This window comes from Oreochromis niloticus, linkage group LG7 (genome assembly GCF_001858045.2).
Source record: "Oreochromis niloticus isolate F11D_XX linkage group LG7, O_niloticus_UMD_NMBU, whole genome shotgun sequence".
NCBI lineage: Eukaryota > Metazoa > Chordata > Actinopteri > Cichliformes > Cichlidae > Oreochromis > Oreochromis niloticus.
The window spans coordinates 4,748,930-4,766,959 of NC_031972.2; the positions used below are offsets into that span (position 1 = coordinate 4,748,930).

General features: G+C 40.9%; 1 protein-coding gene across 10 annotated transcripts; it reads left to right on the forward strand.

Annotated features, from left to right (window-relative positions):
* The first annotated feature begins 562 nt into the window (after positions 1-562).
* anln2 (anillin, actin binding protein 2) lies at positions 563-16,400 on the forward strand. Of its 10 annotated transcripts, XM_025909199.1 has the most exons (26): positions 825-1,074; positions 1,180-1,256; positions 1,495-1,594; positions 1,710-1,874; positions 2,200-2,274; positions 2,980-3,164; positions 3,381-3,473; positions 3,811-3,900; positions 4,435-4,519; positions 5,030-6,268; positions 6,571-6,881; positions 7,016-7,107; positions 7,930-8,059; positions 8,499-8,634; positions 8,903-9,091; positions 9,181-9,307; positions 9,478-9,526; positions 10,272-10,325; positions 10,407-10,439; positions 10,526-10,546; positions 11,036-11,143; positions 11,576-11,629; positions 12,098-12,184; positions 12,823-12,930; positions 13,490-13,638; positions 14,128-16,400. In XM_025909199.1, exons 3-26 carry the CDS (start codon positions 1,501-1,503, stop codon positions 14,282-14,284), a joined length of 3,831 nt encoding a protein of 1,276 aa, XP_025764984.1. In that variant the 5' UTR covers positions 825-1,074; positions 1,180-1,256; positions 1,495-1,500; the 3' UTR covers positions 14,285-16,400. The 10 variants fall into 10 exon arrangements, with proteins under 10 accessions (XP_005449348.2, XP_019216376.1, XP_019216379.1 ...); XM_005449291.3 differs by lacking the exons at positions 825-1,074; positions 1,180-1,256 and adding an exon at positions 563-707 and having other exon boundaries at positions 10,526-10,547; positions 11,040-11,143; XM_019360831.2 differs by lacking the exons at positions 825-1,074; positions 1,180-1,256 and adding an exon at positions 563-707.
* Positions 16,401-18,030: the final 1,630 nt, after the last annotated feature.

An 18,030-nucleotide genomic window follows, 5' to 3' on the forward strand; every position in this document is an offset into this window, starting at 1 on the left:
GCGACACCTACTGGTCATTTTTGTAACTACTCGTTGCATGTTTGTAATAGAGCTTTATAATATTTAACAACAGACTTTGTTGTCTGCAGGACATCAAACAGAGAAATCACATAATAATTAAAGGCTGTTCATATATATATAGGTGTAGCTTAGATATTTTTAATGGAATGTGCACAACAATATCAATCAGACAACATACTAGAGACGGGCACTGAGATAATCATTAATCTAAATTTATGCGACAGTTCTGTAACAGCAAAGATGTGGTACACTTTATAACTTCCAGGAAGGGAAAACCTATTACAACCTTATTTACCAAAGTCAGCAACCGTCCGCGTGTTTACTCTGTTTTTACGGTAATATAAACACCTAATTTCCACAAAAGCCGTTTTTACATTAACTAATAGGAAAACAAATATGTAAATAATCAGTGGTGGGTATTTAACTAAAAGAGGTCATCTACTATTTCACGAGAATGGACGCAGTATCAGATTTTAACGCCCCACAGGAGCCGCACGGCAAAGATCAGATCGGCGCTAATTATGAATATTTACGGTACTGCAATCGCTCGTTCCTCTGACGTCAGAAGACCCGCTGAAATTCAAAGTTAGAAGAAGCGAGCAAACAACGACAGGACTGTTTCGTGGTTTCTGTCAGTTAAGGTTGACCTGTGTAACACCTGCAGTTTCTTACGGATATCTTCTCAGGTAAAAAAAGGGGGGGCGGCATTTAGAAACAAAACATATAGAGACAAACTCGAGCTACCAGTCTAGGTTTCTGTTGCTTAAGTTAGCTAATTCGAAGCTAAACTAGCGTTAACTTTAGATAGGTTAGCTTGAAAAGAGCTAGCCAAGCTGACCCAGGGTGTGGATGGGTTCAGCGTGCTAATCTAGTATAGCGTGACAGGTTGTTCGGAGACGAGAAGAAAAACTTGGCGTAGATAACTAAATTGTCGCTGTGTTAAGTAAATGCTTCAGAGCTAGCCCAATCAGCCAGCAGTCTTTTTGTTTTTAAAAACGAGCCAAGCCAAAACCAAGCTGAAACGGGGAGTTTTCACGTTTAGTTTTAGCTGCGGTAATCTGTGTCATTTAATAATAGAAAATTTTTAATTGTGCAAATTTATTTAACTTTGTTGTAGGCAGATGAATGTCACTGAAATTACTGAGCTGATTTTCGAAGGAGGCCTGATCGGGAGTGAAGCTTTATGACCATTGACAGGATAAAACACCGTCATATGGCGGCTATTTGGAAAATCGGTAAAGGGATTAGTCACCGTAAAAATTACAAAGCTAAATTCAATCTGGCATGCAGTTATTTCTTTGGATTTTGATCCGGCTTTTTTCTGCTGTGGCTTGTTTGTATTGAGAAAGTAACTATTGCTAGCTGACACCGCTTTACTCTTTAGTAAATCTGTTCATGGACTTTGAGTTTTATCTTCAAATCAGTGAAACTAACCTCTTAAAAATACTCATTCTGTGCTTAATGTTTTTGAAGCTCGATATGGAAGCAGGCGAGGAAAATGGCAACAATATGGGCTTGAAGAGACAGAGAGCACCGCTGTCGGATTCAGAGGACAATAACTGCTCAGCACCAGGTTTGTTTGTGGTTTAAACAAATGTCAAGGTTCCTTCTTCTTTATATTTACAAAATATACATATATTTACAAGAAAGAGTCCCTTATGCCTGTCGCCTATGTCTTGCTGTCTCAGAGACCAGTGACAGTCAGAAGAGGCGCCGTCTGGAAGCGGCCGGTCAGGAGAACCGCTGCCCTGAAGCATCTTCTGGACGCCGAGCAGAGCTTGAAACCAAACCCGACACACCGATAGTTCCCTCAGTCCGGTCACGAGTTCAACAGCTCACCCAGAGAAGAGATGGTAACTGACTGTTTTCTGCATACAAGTTCATGCATGCTGAACATGTGACAAAATACTTGACTGATCTGTACAGTACAGTTGTGACAAAACCTTCACGGGGTGGAATTTATTGCACCACTGGCTTTGTTTGGGTAGCCAGCAAACTTCTCTGTTTTTTGGCAGCATTTCAGGTAATGCTTAAGATAGCAGATCAAAAGTCAACTAGATTATTTACAAGCAAGATGAGACCTGCTGCCAAGATGATGAGTAATTTCTGTTGAACCCGAGTGACTGTGTGGGAGTTGAATAATTCCTGTAGTTTGTAACAAAGTGTGTTGTATTTTAGGAGGAGCTCCTCCTGCACAGCGGTGCCTCTCGGATCCAGGTGGGGACAGCAAGGGCCACAAAGAGGCTCTCCTTGGTGAGATTACATATGAGCACACCTTCAAAAACCTCTATCAACATCACCTGTTATTAGCTAACTACAAACAATTTCAGTCTTAAAGACTGAAGCCTAAATAGGTTGCTTACTGTAATGACTCCATTAATTAGAGTGTATTACAGAGGGACACAGAATGCAGTTCAGTCCTGACATTGGTCTTACTGCCCGTCCCTGAGTTTGCAACACCCAGCTGCGAAGTTCTAATCTATAAAAAACAACATGTGCAGTGAATGTATGTCAGTAGTGAACATGACAGGTGTTTCTTTTTGTTACATCTGGCTAACATGAGTTATGGAATGATTTAACTCGGAGAGTTAAATAATTTGTTTTTGAGCAGTAGCTGATTTCCAATCATCTGCTGTCATTTCCATTCATAAATATTTTATTTTGTTCTTTTGTTACTTTATATTGGAAGCATTACTGTTATTTGCATTATATCTATGCAGTGTTATGGGAGGATGTGCATGAGAAGCTGAGTCTGGACCCAGAAAAATCCCTTAATATGAAGGTCTTGAGTCTTTCACCTGATGACTGTTTTTTGTTTTTCTATTAATTTAGCTCATTGGTCCAATTTGATAACCAACAAAAGCTTAAGGCCATCATTCCACCTTGTTAGAGTTATTTAAGGTAATTGGTCTTTAGTACCCCACCTTAAACTTAAACACTGTCTGAAAATTTTTCCAGGTGAGGCAGAGTTCAATCAGCGGATGGAGCGATTCAAAATGGCCTCTTTCCAGAATAGCCCCACCAACACCCCAAGCACCGCCAACCAATGCCCCCGGACACGCTCCAGCTTTGTATCAGTCATCCAACAAAAACTCCAGGGCTCAACTACACCCAGCTCAAAGCAGGTTTCTCGCATCCGCCAGGTTGGTTTAACAGCTTTAATCACTGAAATGCACATTCAGTACTCCCATGTGCTGGTTCTTAAGGGGGGAAATTTGTTATCTCTGTTTGTTTATTTATTATTTAAATCTAATATTAAAAAAACATATTAAAAATAATAATTTCTTTCTATTCAAATACTGGATAATTGATTGTGCCTGTGATAAATGTCTAAAATCTGATATATTTTCACTGGTCAGGAGCGGGAGCATGAACTGAGTCAGGTGCCGTTTCAGCCCATCACTGAGAACGCCTGGCTGAAACGGAGCAGCTCAGATTCCGCTTTAGCAGAGGTGAGTTTTCAGACCCTGACGTTCCACCTACAGAGCTCGGATAATAAACTGTCATAGTTTATTATCTGTTATTTTAAAATCGATGGGGTAAATTAAAGTTTTATGCTTGAATTGCCATCAAGTACGGCAGTGTGGGTTAGTATCACAGCTGTGAAACAGTAAATAGTAATTGATGCACACAGTCAGTGTCAACAAGAATTTGGCACGTCCTGCTTTGACTAAAACTTTGTTCAGGTTTTAACTCGTTTTTGTGGATTATAGCTTTGGTAAACTGTACTTTTCATTTTTCACTGTTGGCTTTCATAGATTTTTTTAACATGACAGTTTATATAAACAGGAGAGGACTCCTTGTGGCCCTTCAGGTCCCTCCTCCAGTGTTCCTAGATCAAAAAGGAGAGTGCAGTGGCCTCCCACATGCCCCTGGGATGTGAGTCAGTAATGTAAAACCCTGCGCTGTTTAGTCACCTGGTATTATGGGCCACATAGACTTGGGCAGAGATCAGTTGATTAAATATGTCTTGAAGCACTGCTGGAGACAGAATTTCTTTAGAAAACTGAGGTTCATTCCTTACTGTGCACCTTCTTCTCTCTTCTATGGTTTTCGGGATGTTGGCTTGTCACTGTGGTAACAAAGGTCATGTTTGGTGTGCAGTGGTGGATTCATGCACTTCTTGTACATTTGAAGATTGTACAGACTTACACTGTTCAGCATTATTGCACCCTGTCAATATTTTCTTGGTTCACTTCGTTTAGGGGCTGTTTTTTCTTCCTGTGAATTTTATATTTCATGATTTTTAATTTTTAGAATTCTTTTACAATTTTACTGTCCCTTAATTAAATTAATTTGTTTTTATCTGAACTTTTATTTCCTTTTGTATGTAGTCATCAAAATAGTATCATTATAGTCAATAAAACTCCTACTTCTTATTCTTTAATCCTGTTGTTCCTGATCTTCTGGCAGGATCAAGGTGTCGCTGATGTGAAAGACGGTAGTTTCACTGAACCTCCAACAACAAATGCAGAGAGTGCATCTATTAATATGACAGGTAAGGCTTTGGGTGTCATTTAGATTTGAAATTGAAGCATATATTTTTCTATAATGTGAAACAAAAACAATTCTAATTAGTACTGGAATTCATACGCAACATCCGTATTGGGGCAAACACATTCGAACAGCACTTATGTACCAGGGATGTAATCTCAGGCTACATGCCATTTGTTCGATTTGTTTTCGTCTGACCTCATTTTTAAGGAGAAAAGTTTTACATTTCAGAATATTTTATAAACTCTTGTGTCTGTTATGTAACCAATAATTAGGAATAATGCGACTAATAGAGCACATTTGATTACATCTTGCAAATTGAATTAATTAATAAAAAAATGTACTTGCAAGTTCATTTCACATCTAAAATGGTAGTTCTTTTCAGTATCAGTACAGATTTTGTGCTCTTTATATAAATGACTCCGTATGTTCAGTAACTGCTCTGGAGGTTTAACAGGTATAAAGCTATAAAAGGTGTGTAGTGATGAGATGCGAGACTCCTGTTTCTTAACAGGTGAGATGGCATCCAGTCACTCTGAAGCTCCTGCAGCTTATTCAGACACTGGAATGCAGAAACAGTGCGTTCTCAGTGAAGAACCCAGACCGAAGCAAGAGGCTCTGTCTGCTAATGAAGAAGAGCAGCCAGGTTCCCAACAACCAGAGGGCCAAACTGTGTTAAAGCTTTCTTTTAGCGAGGATCACAGTTTCTCCAAAGCCCCCTCTGGTGAGGATCAGAACATGTCTGAGTTAACTGCATCTCAGCAAAGCTTCTCTGAATTAACTCTTCCACATGAGTCAAACGTTAAAGAAACATTACAGGAGTCCACAGTAAGTGAACAGGGTAGCTCTGACAGGCTGGCCTTTGAAGAGGATGAAAAGATGGATAGTTTGTGCTTTAGTGACAGGGAGATTGAACCATCAACAGATGAGGAGTTAAGGATGTGGCAATATCCTCAAAGCACAGTGTGTATGGAGGAAGAATCTGCCGTAGATGAAGCACACGAAGCATGTGTGAAGGACATGCAAGGGGAATCATCCCAAATGAACAAAGAGAAAACAGATGAAAATGATCCCACTGACATCCAGGATGATGGTCCACCTTCTGATGTCTCTACTAAGACTGCTGGCTGTTCTGAAATACAGAAAGATGACAAATCCAAAACAGAAAGCTGTTTAGAAAACTCAATGAGAGGGAAGTGTACTTTAGACCCAGACAAGGAGAGCATGGAGTCATGTAAAGAAGGTAGTCAGGGACTACATACAGCCGATAGTGATGTTCTTACAATAAAACAAGAGCAGAAAGACATGGAACTATGCAGTCACAATGATGATACAGCTGAACAGTCAAAGGAGACCCAGACAGTCTGTATAAAAGAAGACATCGATCTAGAGTCAGACAGCAGAGGCTCAGATGGAGACAAACGAGCATTGCCTACTTCTTTTGAAGATGAACAAAATGAGCACGCGGGACTAGAGAGAAATCTAGAAGATGAGGCACAAGCTGTGGTAAAGCCCAAGAGCGCATTAACGGAGACTGATGGAGCTCAGACCTCAGCAGAGATCCAGCCATCTGATCACCTGGAGGTGGGGCAGGAATCTGTAGATGAAAGGGTGAATCTTGACGTTAGTCTGACAGAAGACACTCACAAGCGAGGAGAGAGCTCAAAGAAGGTCTCCTTTATTCTGGAGCCTGAGCTCATCAACAGCTCAGGGGTGTCTGACAACAATACCTCTACAGAGACCGCCCTGTCAGGTGAGGGCAGTGTGAGCACCTGGGCCACCTGAGGACATTTTAGGAGAGGTGGAAACACACGGGTGAAAGAGTCTGTTGGTCATGAGGTGCATGTTTTAAAAGATTATGGTATTGATCCATGGTGCACAAATGCACGGGTGGTTTTTGTCTAGATTGAACAATTATTTTAGCAGAGCCGTGTTGAGAAGAATGTACAAAATTATTTGTTTGATGTCTAAAACACAGATTTGGTATTGCACAGAAGCATTTGAAGTGTCAGAAAATGATTCAAAGTGATTTCATACGTTTGTGATATTTTTCAGATACTGAAGTGAGCTTTCGTGATGAGACCAACACTGGTGAAATTATCGATCAGATGTTCGAGGAGGTGCTCGAATTTGCTGAAAGGATGGAAGGCCCTGAGGATCATGACAGTGGTATTGGGGCTTGCTCCGTCGAAAACAATAAGATGGAGACGGAGAAGGAAAAAAGTGAAGAAGAGGGAGAGGCCAAAGAGGAGAAGAGTGATGAGAGTGATAAGGTTGATAGCATCAGAGATGAGCTGCTCAACTTTCCTCCCACTGGCATCCTCTCTCCTCTTAGCAAGTCTGTAGAGGCTGTGGTCACCCCACTGGTAAGATTTATTCCAGTCTAGGGAGGCTACACTCAGAAGCTGAAAGAGTTGGTGTCCTCCACTAACAGACAGCATTAACGAGTGCCCTGTAAACAACACAACTTATGACATGTGTGCTAATGTTCCTACAACAGCGACTGGCCACAAGCCAGGAGCCCATCCCTCCTTTGCTCCTGACGCCAGATGAAACTAGCGCCCCTCCTGCTGAATCTGCTCCCCTGTACAGGTAATCACAGCAGTGACATGGTCATACACAAATACAGATTATAATAAAGCCCAGCTGTTATCTTTTCACAGTCAAACTGTTGCCAAACATAAAGAGTAATAGTAATACATTTGTGTTCAAATTGTTTAAAAACCCAAATGTTCAGAGCTTTGAGATACTCTAAAAGATGCTTACAGAGTTATTTATAGCAAAGGAGCAGGTGATGGTTATAGTCCCCCCATCAGTTTGAGTATAGATATAAATTTACACTGGGAGACAGGTGAGAGCTGTTTTTATTAAGTTGGGTCATAAAATATAAAGTGAGATCTGAAGCTGTAAAGGATAGAAGTTTTTTTTTTTTTGGTACAGCCTTGGCACTAGTCACTAATCTCATACATTTACACCACTCACTAGTTCTTCCTAAAATGGGATAATTCCTCCAAGTTTTTAAAACTGAAAAAAAAATTCTCTGATTCAAATTCAGGGTCACGAACATTTTATCAGCTTACAGCGGTTACACTGCAATAATATCATCATCAAATCTCACAGTGGGCTCATTTGCACAGTCTGAGGTCTGTTAGTGAAAACAAAAGAATCAGAGTCTGCACCACCACGTGAGGTTGTGCTCTTCAGCAGTCTGGTGGGGTTGTTGGTGCCTAATGTTTCATATGTTTTTAAATTCACTGTGTAACGAATCAAATCTACATGTTGTGCATGTTCAGAAAGCTCCACGATTCTTTACCCACACTGTTCTGTGAACTCTTGAACTGTGCCAGCACTCGCACATTGTTTCTCAAACATTGTTATCCATATGTTAATGTTTGTTTGTTCTCTGGCTGTCAGCATCGATGCCTACCGCACACAAAGGCAGAGTAAGCTTCCCATCGTTCAGAGCGTCACTCCAGGGGTTCAGAGACCGGCTCAAGAGACGCCCAAGCCTCAACCGCCTGTCAACATCAAGGAGAAAATAGCGGTATGTAGTTTGCTGTTTGACTTGTTTAGAAAAACACTGATATTACTGAAGGCTAAGCTCAATATTGTCCAACAACTTACCTGTCCTGAAGTTTACACAGGGAGTAACAGAAATGTGAAGTCCTTCTCCATTTCAACAACTGGAGCAAGACTAAATCAAAGAATAGAGCAATGAATTTAAAAAGCTGAAATTATGTTTTATTATGGAAACTTGACATTCATCTGGTCTAAATTTCAAGCGTGTAGAATATGTTTTAAAGGAGGTTTTTACGCAGAGGAACTTAATACTTCAGAACATGATCGCCCCTCATAACACTCTTATGTTATTTGTATCTGGAACTGTACTGCAACAAAATGTTTCTTAAAGAGGGAGAACTGTGGAACCTTTTGAATATATTACATGTATCGATGATGATCTGGGTTTGGTTGATTGTATCCAGGCTCTTAATGAAGAAGCTGGGAAACTGCAGACTGTGATTAACCAGACGCTGCAGGCCCTGAACTGCTGTACGGATGAGGAGCACGGGCGAGGCTCACTGGAGGAGGCCGAAGCCGAGAAACTGCTGCTGGTCTCATGTATGTAGACCGCAGGATTTTTAACCACCGCATCTTTGTGCAGTATAGAGTCAGGAATGCTTCTTCACATAAGCCACTTTCATTCCTGTCATTCTCCTTCCTCTAAGCTTCTTCTCTGCAGCCGTTATTGGTCATTCATTGGTCTTTAAGATTAGGAACCAGTTAAAACTGACAGTGTGATATTCACAACTTTCAATTCTTTGCTGATAAGTTATAATATTTATCTATTTTGTGTTCCTTGCATTTAAGATATATTTTTCTTTTTCAGGTGAGAAGCGCTCTGCCCTGCTGGCTGAGGTGGCCAGACTGAAGGAGGAGAGGAGCTCAGAATCTGGAGAGGCAGCAGTGGAGGACAGTGAATCCATTTCCCAGCAACCCTGCAGAGGGACTGTCAGCATCACAAACATCCAGCTGCCGCTCAAGGTGGAATATGTCTGCTCCTCACACAACCGTGCAGGTACCACAGCTGAGAAGATTTCTGCCTTTGTTTGGTTTTTAATGGCTTCACTTTTAACATTCATGATGTTGTTTTTGTTTGTCATTTAGGTCGACCAAGTCACTACTTTTTTGTTCTTATCCGCTACGGACCCTGCAACATCGTCGCCACCCCTCTGGCCACAGCTGCAGATGCTCAGAACGGAGACACCATCTCCTTCCCCACGTCTGTCACTATGTAAGCTGCATTTCATCAACTGCTCTTAAACTGGAACAAATGTTTGTGACCTTTGACCTTATGTGAAGTTTCATGTTGAGGCTCTGAAACAGCATTTTGATTTCTCATTTTGTGACTCTACTAAGTCGTAATTGATATGCAAAGTATCCTAATGCATCTTAATGTTTCAGGAAGGATATCCGCTCATCCTTTGAAATTGATGTGGAAGTCTACAGCTTGGTAAGTCACAATTTATATAGCTACATTTTCTATGACTATTTACATTATACACGTTTTAAATCATTATAAACTTTTCGTGTGCATTAACTGTGAAATGGCGATGTTGCAGCCAGATGTGCTAATGTAATACACACATCTGTAGTGTATCGTATGGATTAGCTGAAGAGACTTGGTTGGATTGTTTGCTGCAGCATCGCAGGCATGTCTCTGCAGTATCTGATGGAAGGCTGTTGTAAGCCGGCGTGCTGTTAGTTGGCGATCCTGTAGGGAGAGGGGCCGTCCTGGAGTCCTCCCACCTTAATACAGAAACCACTGTTTTTTCTTTATGTGATAGCTCATGAGATTTACTTCAGTTATAAGTTCTTAAGCCAGGGGAGACTAACTAATGCCTATCAGTAATACGAGTGGAGTTGAACAGCGGTGAATGGTCAGCCGTGGTAGTTCAGCATTAACAGCAGGATTGTAGAAGGTTCTGGTTAGGCTGCCCTTTGCCTGGGTGTGTGCTGGTTTTAAAGGCAGTTTAAGGTGTGCTGCATTAGGCCTAGTGATTTGTTTTTTAAGGTCTTCTCTGGATTTTGGTCTATATCTGATTAAAGTACCTTCTTCCTGCTCAACATACCAAATTTGTAAAATATGTATTATTATTACTATTGTGTTTGTGTTGATTTTAAATGTGGAGTGTTGTTGTGTCTAAAACTGAAATTATTTTATATTTTTATTATGTTGGGGGTTTTTTGCCATCTAGTCCCAAACCTCAGCTAGTAACTGCACCATGGAGCGGGCCTCCACCAAGCCCCGGGTAAGCTGGTCATTGTTTGAGCTCACTGCATGTTTATATATTCAATGTTTAAATTCATTAATGTTGCCTTCTCATGTGCAGGTTACTCCAAGAAAGCTTCTGAATACTCTCACGGTGAGTTTTCAGTTTTATCTTTCATTAAATCGTGGTTATACTTTAAGTTTTACTCTTATTTATTCATTTGTCTTATTTTCCATCAGAGATCCAGCGTCAGTTCAACATGTAAGTTGTTTTATTTTGGTCAGTAATTTATTTTATTTTGTCATTGCATAAAGAGCAGCATCGGTCTTCAAATATCTTAAATGCATATTTATAACAAAAGGCCTTAAAATGTTTTATATTGGCTTCAGTGTGTTGGAGTATAGTTTCCATTTTCTTTAGCTGGATCCTAAATTTTATGTTCATGAAGTTCACTGTTAAGTCCTACACTGAACTTGATTTTTAGCTGTAAGTGCATGCTTATTGGGGTGTATTATTATGTGTGTTATTGTAGGGTCTTTATCTTACAATATAAAGTGCCTTGAGGTGTTTTGTTGTAATTTGGCGCAATATCAATAAACTTGAGTTGAAGCGTAAACACCCTGATGAGGCTTCAGTTCGTCCTGTTTCACTCTTTGAACAAACTGGAACAAAGATGGTTATAATGGTGGTTCATGATATACTTCCAGCTGTAAGTGTTGCACATTAGTCATGTTTTTGTTTTTGCTCCTTCAGCTGCTGCTCCTCTCATCACCCGTCGCTCCAGTAACTTTTGTCTGGTCGGCTCTCATAAGATCACGTTGGCCTCACTGGGACACAGCAAATTCCCCCTGGATAAGGTAAGAAGTCTGTTGCCGAGGTGAACACTGAGGAGGTGTGTTGGTGGAAGCAGGATTCATGCCTGTTCAACATTTTTACAAATATTTTAATATTCAGCGACTCTGGAACCTGGAGGAAACGCGAGTTTTGGTAAAGAGAAATAGGACTTGGCAACAGAAACTTGTCTTTGAAAGTTTGATAAGTAGAAAATAAGATGAATACAAATGGAAGCTTCTTTTGTCTGTGTAGTTGTATAAAGGTGAATTTGCTGATTGAGTGATGCAGCTGTCTTTGGGATTTGCAGCTGCCTGAGAGGAAGAAGCACAGTGCTGCAAACACCACTCCGCATGCTTTCCCCCTTTTGATTTGTTATTACACCACACATGCACGGGCTCACTGGTGATGTAACGTGTCTGTCTCCCTCCCCCTCTTTTCTTGCTTCTTCCACTCAGATGAAACTGGATGGCAAAGTCAGGAGGCTGCTGGGAGATGAATTTCAGGAAAAGGTTTCACTTTTTCACAACTGTCACCCCTCCACCTCTCTGAAAACTAACCTATTTCATAATTCATAAAAACCTTTGGGGGTTATTTGTAAATAACTTTGCTGTCACTTTAGATAAGAAAGAACTTGAAGTAATCTCAGAAAATAAAGACTATCCATTATGTTGCCATTTTGAATGTAAAACTTGTTCTTAAGGACATAAAATGATAAAGTGATCTCTACTTGCTGATACATATTACTGCGTGTGTAATCAGTGTACATGTTCTTACATTCCTCTCCTATATTCTTGACTCCTGCAGTTTGAGATTACCTGTACTCCGTGGAAAATGGCAGCATTCACTGCTGGTCATCTCTGTTAGATTATGCGTAGAAAAGCATGTTGGGATGTATTTGAAATGCTGTTTTCTGTTGCCACCATTAAAGATTCTACCAGTCTGACACTGTGCCCCTCCCTGTCCTTTTCTGGCTTTAGGTGCCCTTTCTTTCTCCTCTAGAGGGCAACATCTACCTACAGCTGGAGAGCAAGAGCCACTCTGATGTCCAGCACCAAGGCTTCCTGGTCAGGAATTTTATATATTTGATTATATATTATATTTATATATATTTTTTAAACTGGATATGTCACAGAGAGATTTATCTTAGCAGGATATTTTCTTGGGTGTTTTACTTTATTCTTCCATTCTCACTCACACTCCGTCTGCTGCTGCTGGTTGTAGCTCTGTAGCAGATGCAGCTGGTTCGGTGTCACGATGCTGAGCTCATAGAGGCTGCAGACCAGAACGAAAACTCTTGTTTCCAGCTGGCAGCTATGATTCATGTCAGCATAGGTGGAGACTTCCTGAAACAGTGCTTAAGCACTTTGTCTGAAAATGAAAAAATTCTCTCATGCCATTTAACAACTAGTTTCTAAGCCAGCCACGCAGATGAATCACGAGTGTGATCTGGAAGCTTGAAGCCTTGGTTGCATGAGCATCAGATAATTTGGACCAGTGAGTCAAAGACAAAATGCCAGGCACATATTAATGTTCCAGATATAAAAGGGGAAAAATTTTAAATTAAAGTCATGTCTCAGTTTCTTAAAGTCACGTTGCAGTGAATGCAGATGCTGCCTCAGCTAAATTTTACACACATCAGATCACTTTCCTCTAAATTTAAACGCCTGTTTTCACTGCATTGTTGCTGTGTTCGTGTTCCCAGACGATGTTCGAGTTGGTCAGTGGGTATGGGGTCTGGCATCGCCGCTTTTTTGTCCTGGAGGAATGCAACCTGTACTACTGGAACTATCCAAATGACAGAGAAACAAAGGTATCAGCACATGGACGAGCAGGTTTATTACACAGATGTGAAATATGGAAGTAGGAACTTCCATATTTCACATCTGTGTAATAAACCTGCAAGCCCATAAAAATCAAAAAGCATATCTGATTTAAATTTAGCCATCTCTTCAGTGTCATCTTCTTGTGCATGTCTGAGTAGCTTCTGGGGGTGGATGCTGTTTTTAGGTCTCGCAGTGGAAGTTTATGACTGTTTGCATCTACTGCGATGTCTGCTGGAGCCGCAGTGTCAAAACTTTTAAACTGACTTTTCCGTTTTCAACTCTGGCTCCAATCAGCAGTGGTTAGCACCCTGACATTTTAAATCTAAGAAACTGTTACATCAACAAAACATGAATAATTAGTTTTAGGGGCTGCTCTTTCTGGCGCTAACTAGCAAGGTAAGCAACTTTAAATTTAAATGTGTAGCTGACCAGCTGCACAGGCAGTCATGAGAAGGCGACTCTGAAGGGCATACCCTGTAACTGGCCAAGTTTAGTTGTTGCTGCCATCAGTGAACTTTAATCAGTCTTTTGTGTTCAACTTCTAAGGAGGCAGAAGGCAGCATCTCTCTCTCCAGCTCACAGAGTCAGTGCGTCAGGCCTGTCAAGAGGGAGTTGTGTGCTCGACCTTTCACCTTTGAGCTGGTAAGCAGCGTATTGCAGCAGGAGCAGGACCTCAGTCAGGAAGCCGCAGCCAAGTAAGTAGGAATTTAACAACTCTGACTCCCTGAAAATGAGGTCTTTCCTTTGCACAAACAGTCAAAAACATTAGAGCGAAGTGTTTAATGTGTTGTAGTCAGCCTACTTTCAGTGTGAATCACAGCTGCAAACGGACTTTTTCACTTTTATCCAGCAGGAAAAGCTCAGGTTTAACTGGGACCTCTCTTCTGTGCATGATGGCTAATTTTGCTTGCTTATTGGAAAAATGGCTTCTACTTTTCATCTACTTTTCTCACTGATTAATTTTGTTTGACTGGTTTGCACATTTAAGCCAAACTATTCCACATTTGTTTACAGTGAGCATGACGCATGACGTTGCTCTTCTGGCTGCACCCAGCTAGTGATGTCACAGTGGGTGTTATGCTTTTGACAGCTGATGAGAAACACCTTTCGGTGACACCACTCACTGGGTGGAGGCTGGACACTAATAGCTGCACACAAACTGACGAAGGTCGTTCCTGTTTCAGGTGTTGGTTTTCGGCAGACACCAAGCAGGAGAGGTTGGACTGGATGGAGAAACTCAACCAGGCTCTTTTGGACTTTCACACGTGGAATCGAACCCTAACAGAGAGTCAGCAGTCAAACACGTCCAGCAGTGGGAACCTGAGGGAGAGTATACTGTAACGCATGACTAAGACACCTGCTGGGATGTGGTTCAAGGTTTACTCTTCATCTCAGAGTGTTTGCCTCTCTGACATGTCTCACGTTGATTTATCTTTGGGAGATTTTTTTTTTTTTTTTCCCCCTCCTTGTATGTGTTTCTTTTTAACCTGAATCCAAACACTTTCGTTTGGTTCCCCCTTTTGGTTCCCACGTCACAGCTGTCTGAGTATTTACGTTTTTTATGTATATATATATTTTTTGTGGCAATCAGCTGCTTCAGCCTCTGCTGGCAATAATATAGGGCACTTTCAGTATCTGAGATGACTCTTGCCTTATACCCTCATATATGTTTCTGCTATAATTTGCATTTATTTGGATTCAGATTGTATTTTTTGTATCATTTACATGGGAAGGCTAAAATTTATATAGAGACACTAATAAATATATACAGGTATAAATCTTTAACTGTAGTAATCTGGGATTTCGTGTTTGAAATGGACAGAAACACTAATAATTAAAACTGTAGAATGAATTTTGGCTGGTGTTGAATGGGAGTAAGTAATGTGAAATCTATTCTCGGCAGGCGTTCAGACCTCTCTACTGACAGATAATCATCCTGGGATTTTTCCAAAGAATTTGTGGAATTCTATGGAATATCTACAGGAGGTGAAGTCTGTATATAATTAGTTTTAATATGATGCCATGCTGAAAACCAGGGATGCACCAATATACATCATAATCAATCAAATACTGGTAATGCTGTAAGCATCTGTATTGGTCTTGTTCAAATATATCAACCAATCTGCCTTTTAGCAATAGCAGTAGCTGTTGTTTACCTTCCTTATATCCATATGTTTGGATACAGTATGCATGCATTTCTCATCCTGGCACACAAGAAGGAATAAATTAAATGAATCTAAATGATAAAATGTGTATAAATACCCTGAATGTCTTGCAAAATTAATATTGTTATCAGCCATGAAACTGCTTGTCAGTGCATCTCTGACACTTTCAGAAATAAAACAATCTTCTGCATTATAAGTGCAGATAAATAAAATCATATTTTAAGTGTATTTCAGCTGAGGAGGGCTCCGACACGCTGCTGCAATGAATGCTGTCTGCCTGATGTTCTATTGTCCATCTCTATCACTTTATTCTAAATGTTGATGATGTGAACTCTCATTCTATGCACTTAATGGAAGCCAAACGGTAAAATAAATGAAGTATAACTGCTACAAAAGTTCTGACTGATGGGTTTAAGTGATACAGACTGGGGCTTTTTAAACAAATGACCAATTATTAACAATAAACACCATTTTTCCTACTAATGCAAAAACATTTGAAAGCCTGTGCACAGATCCACAAAGGTTTTACTACAATTACTCGCCTCCTCATGTATTCATGTAAAAGTAGCCTTTTCAGCCGTAAACCTGCTATACATGGGGCGCTTAAGAGAATCTGGCAGGAAGGCGGCTCAGGTCAGGAATGCCATACAGGAAGTAGTCTAGAATTAGACTTCCTGTTCGTCCCACTGCTCCTCTGGGTGGAGGCGCCACTGTGTGTTACGGTGCTCAAGGTGATGACAACAACAAGGGGCAGAGGGTCACGTGATTGAGCTTTCAGAACGGCCGTACGGCTGTGTCAGCAGCCTCATCCTCTGGGTGCAGGGCGGCGATGCATTATGCCTGCCACAGCTTTGCTAGATTGTGGGGTAGGAGTGTAGAACTGGTCTATTAGATCATTACAGATGGAGGCCAGTTCATTATTCATTACAGCTATGTAAACATGCTGAAATGAAACAATTTCTGCTCGTTAAATTTGAAGTCTTACTAGAGAAATGTGAGTGCGTCAGAGGTTTGTTTTGCTTTTGTAGCTACAGTTTACACTTTGACCTTAAACACATCATAAAATATGCTCTTGAAGAAAGGACACCTATAAGGATAAACTCCCAGAATGTGTGTGATTGTGCCTGTTTAGCAGAGCCAGGTTTTAAACAATGTGTGTTGCAACTTTCTTGAGAACCACTGATCCAAACATGAACAAATTGGAGTTATTTCAGGCAGGAAGGTGCGATGGAAAAGTCCTGTTATTCTGTAATTTCTGTAAAGGCAAAGATGAATAAAATGAAATGAAAACATGCCCTGCTCTCTTTGTGGGCACCATCCCTTCAAAGGCCTGTTTAAGGGTTCAAGTCTGGGTTTTAGGATTAAAGTTAGAATTAGGTTTAGGTTAAACTTACAGGTAAAAGGCTCAGGAATTATTCAGTGTCAAGCAGGCAGCAGTTACTGTAGAAGAAAATGGTAACAGAGAACGTATAAGAATTGGTGTCCCAGACACCTCAAAGTGCACTACATTTACTTATCTCCACTGCAACAAGTCTACTAAGTTTAAAGTTGATTGGAAAAATGAAACAAAGTGCAATATCACTACATTTTTGAGCTTTTACCCATCTTTTAAACTCCCACACTGTCTCAGCTGGATTTACTGGCTGTGGACCTGAGGTGATGTGAGGCAGTGCTCATCAGGATTTGCAAATGCTGTTAGACTCATGCTGCTGAAAATTTAATGACGCTTAAACCAGATGTTGTGTTGTGCTGTATCAATGCCGGTTGCACATCATATACACTGTTGACTAAAACTATAACTGAAACATGTTCAAGGCAGCATTGTATCGCTGTGCAACCAGGAGGTGGTGACATATTTTCCTCCAGCAGACCGGAAAGCCTGAGGTGTAAAGGTTTCAGTAGTAATATCTGATTTCGTCCTGCAGGGCTGCTGTGAGTTCATATAAGACTCTGCAGCAGAGGGAGTGACCAAGCTGACAGTGAGACAGATGGAGGAAGAAACACTTGACTGCACTGAGCCCTGCTGTCAGTGTGACAGGAGCAGGGAGCGTCAGGTCAGCGGCCCTGTTGTCCTTATCAGTGGCGTCCCACCCTGACAGGAATACATTCTGCACAACATCCTGGTGCGTCATCCTCAGCTCTGTTCCTTACATGGCTCTGGAGGAAACGGTGCCTTTGTGGTAAAGATACAAGAGCTGATGGTGCCCAGAGTGGTCTGGGTAGTGCTCAAAGTGAGAGACAAAATGAAGCTTATAGTGATACCTGTAATTTATCACATAAACTTCAATTATTTTTTTAAAGCATCTTCCAGCTTATTGATATGGTTCATCCTAATTTCTCACCAACACAATTATATAAGCTGCCTGTGGGTGCACAAACAAGCTGCAACCTCCTGGGTAGAAAAATGAACTTCCTCTAGTAGTTACTTGAGGCTGGTTCCAAAAGTGAATCAGTCTCATGTTAAAATCCTAAACGTGCCCAATATAGGCAGGTCTATGGTCTATGAATAACTTAATACTGGGTGAATTGGTTTAATAATGGTATTAAAGGTATGTGGATGTACACAAGGAGCTGTGAGCTGCATGTTGTCCTTAGCACCTAGCTACTTAGCACTATTAGCAAGTGGCTATGTGTTGCACTTGTTTTTGGTGCAGCGTGCTAAATGATTAAGAGGCTGGTTCTTATAGTGCTTTCCTACTCTGAGTATTCTGCACTTTTATACGACATACCGAATTCACATAAGCACTGTTTTTTCCTTTGCCTAATAAGATTTACATTCCAGTGAACGCATGGGAGAACAACCTGGAGTTCAGCATCTTCCTCAAGGATGCTTTGGCATGCAGACTGGCAGCCAGGGTTTAAACCGCCACCATGCCAGTTAGTAGGTGACCTGCTCTAACCTCTCAGCTACTAGTACCCCGA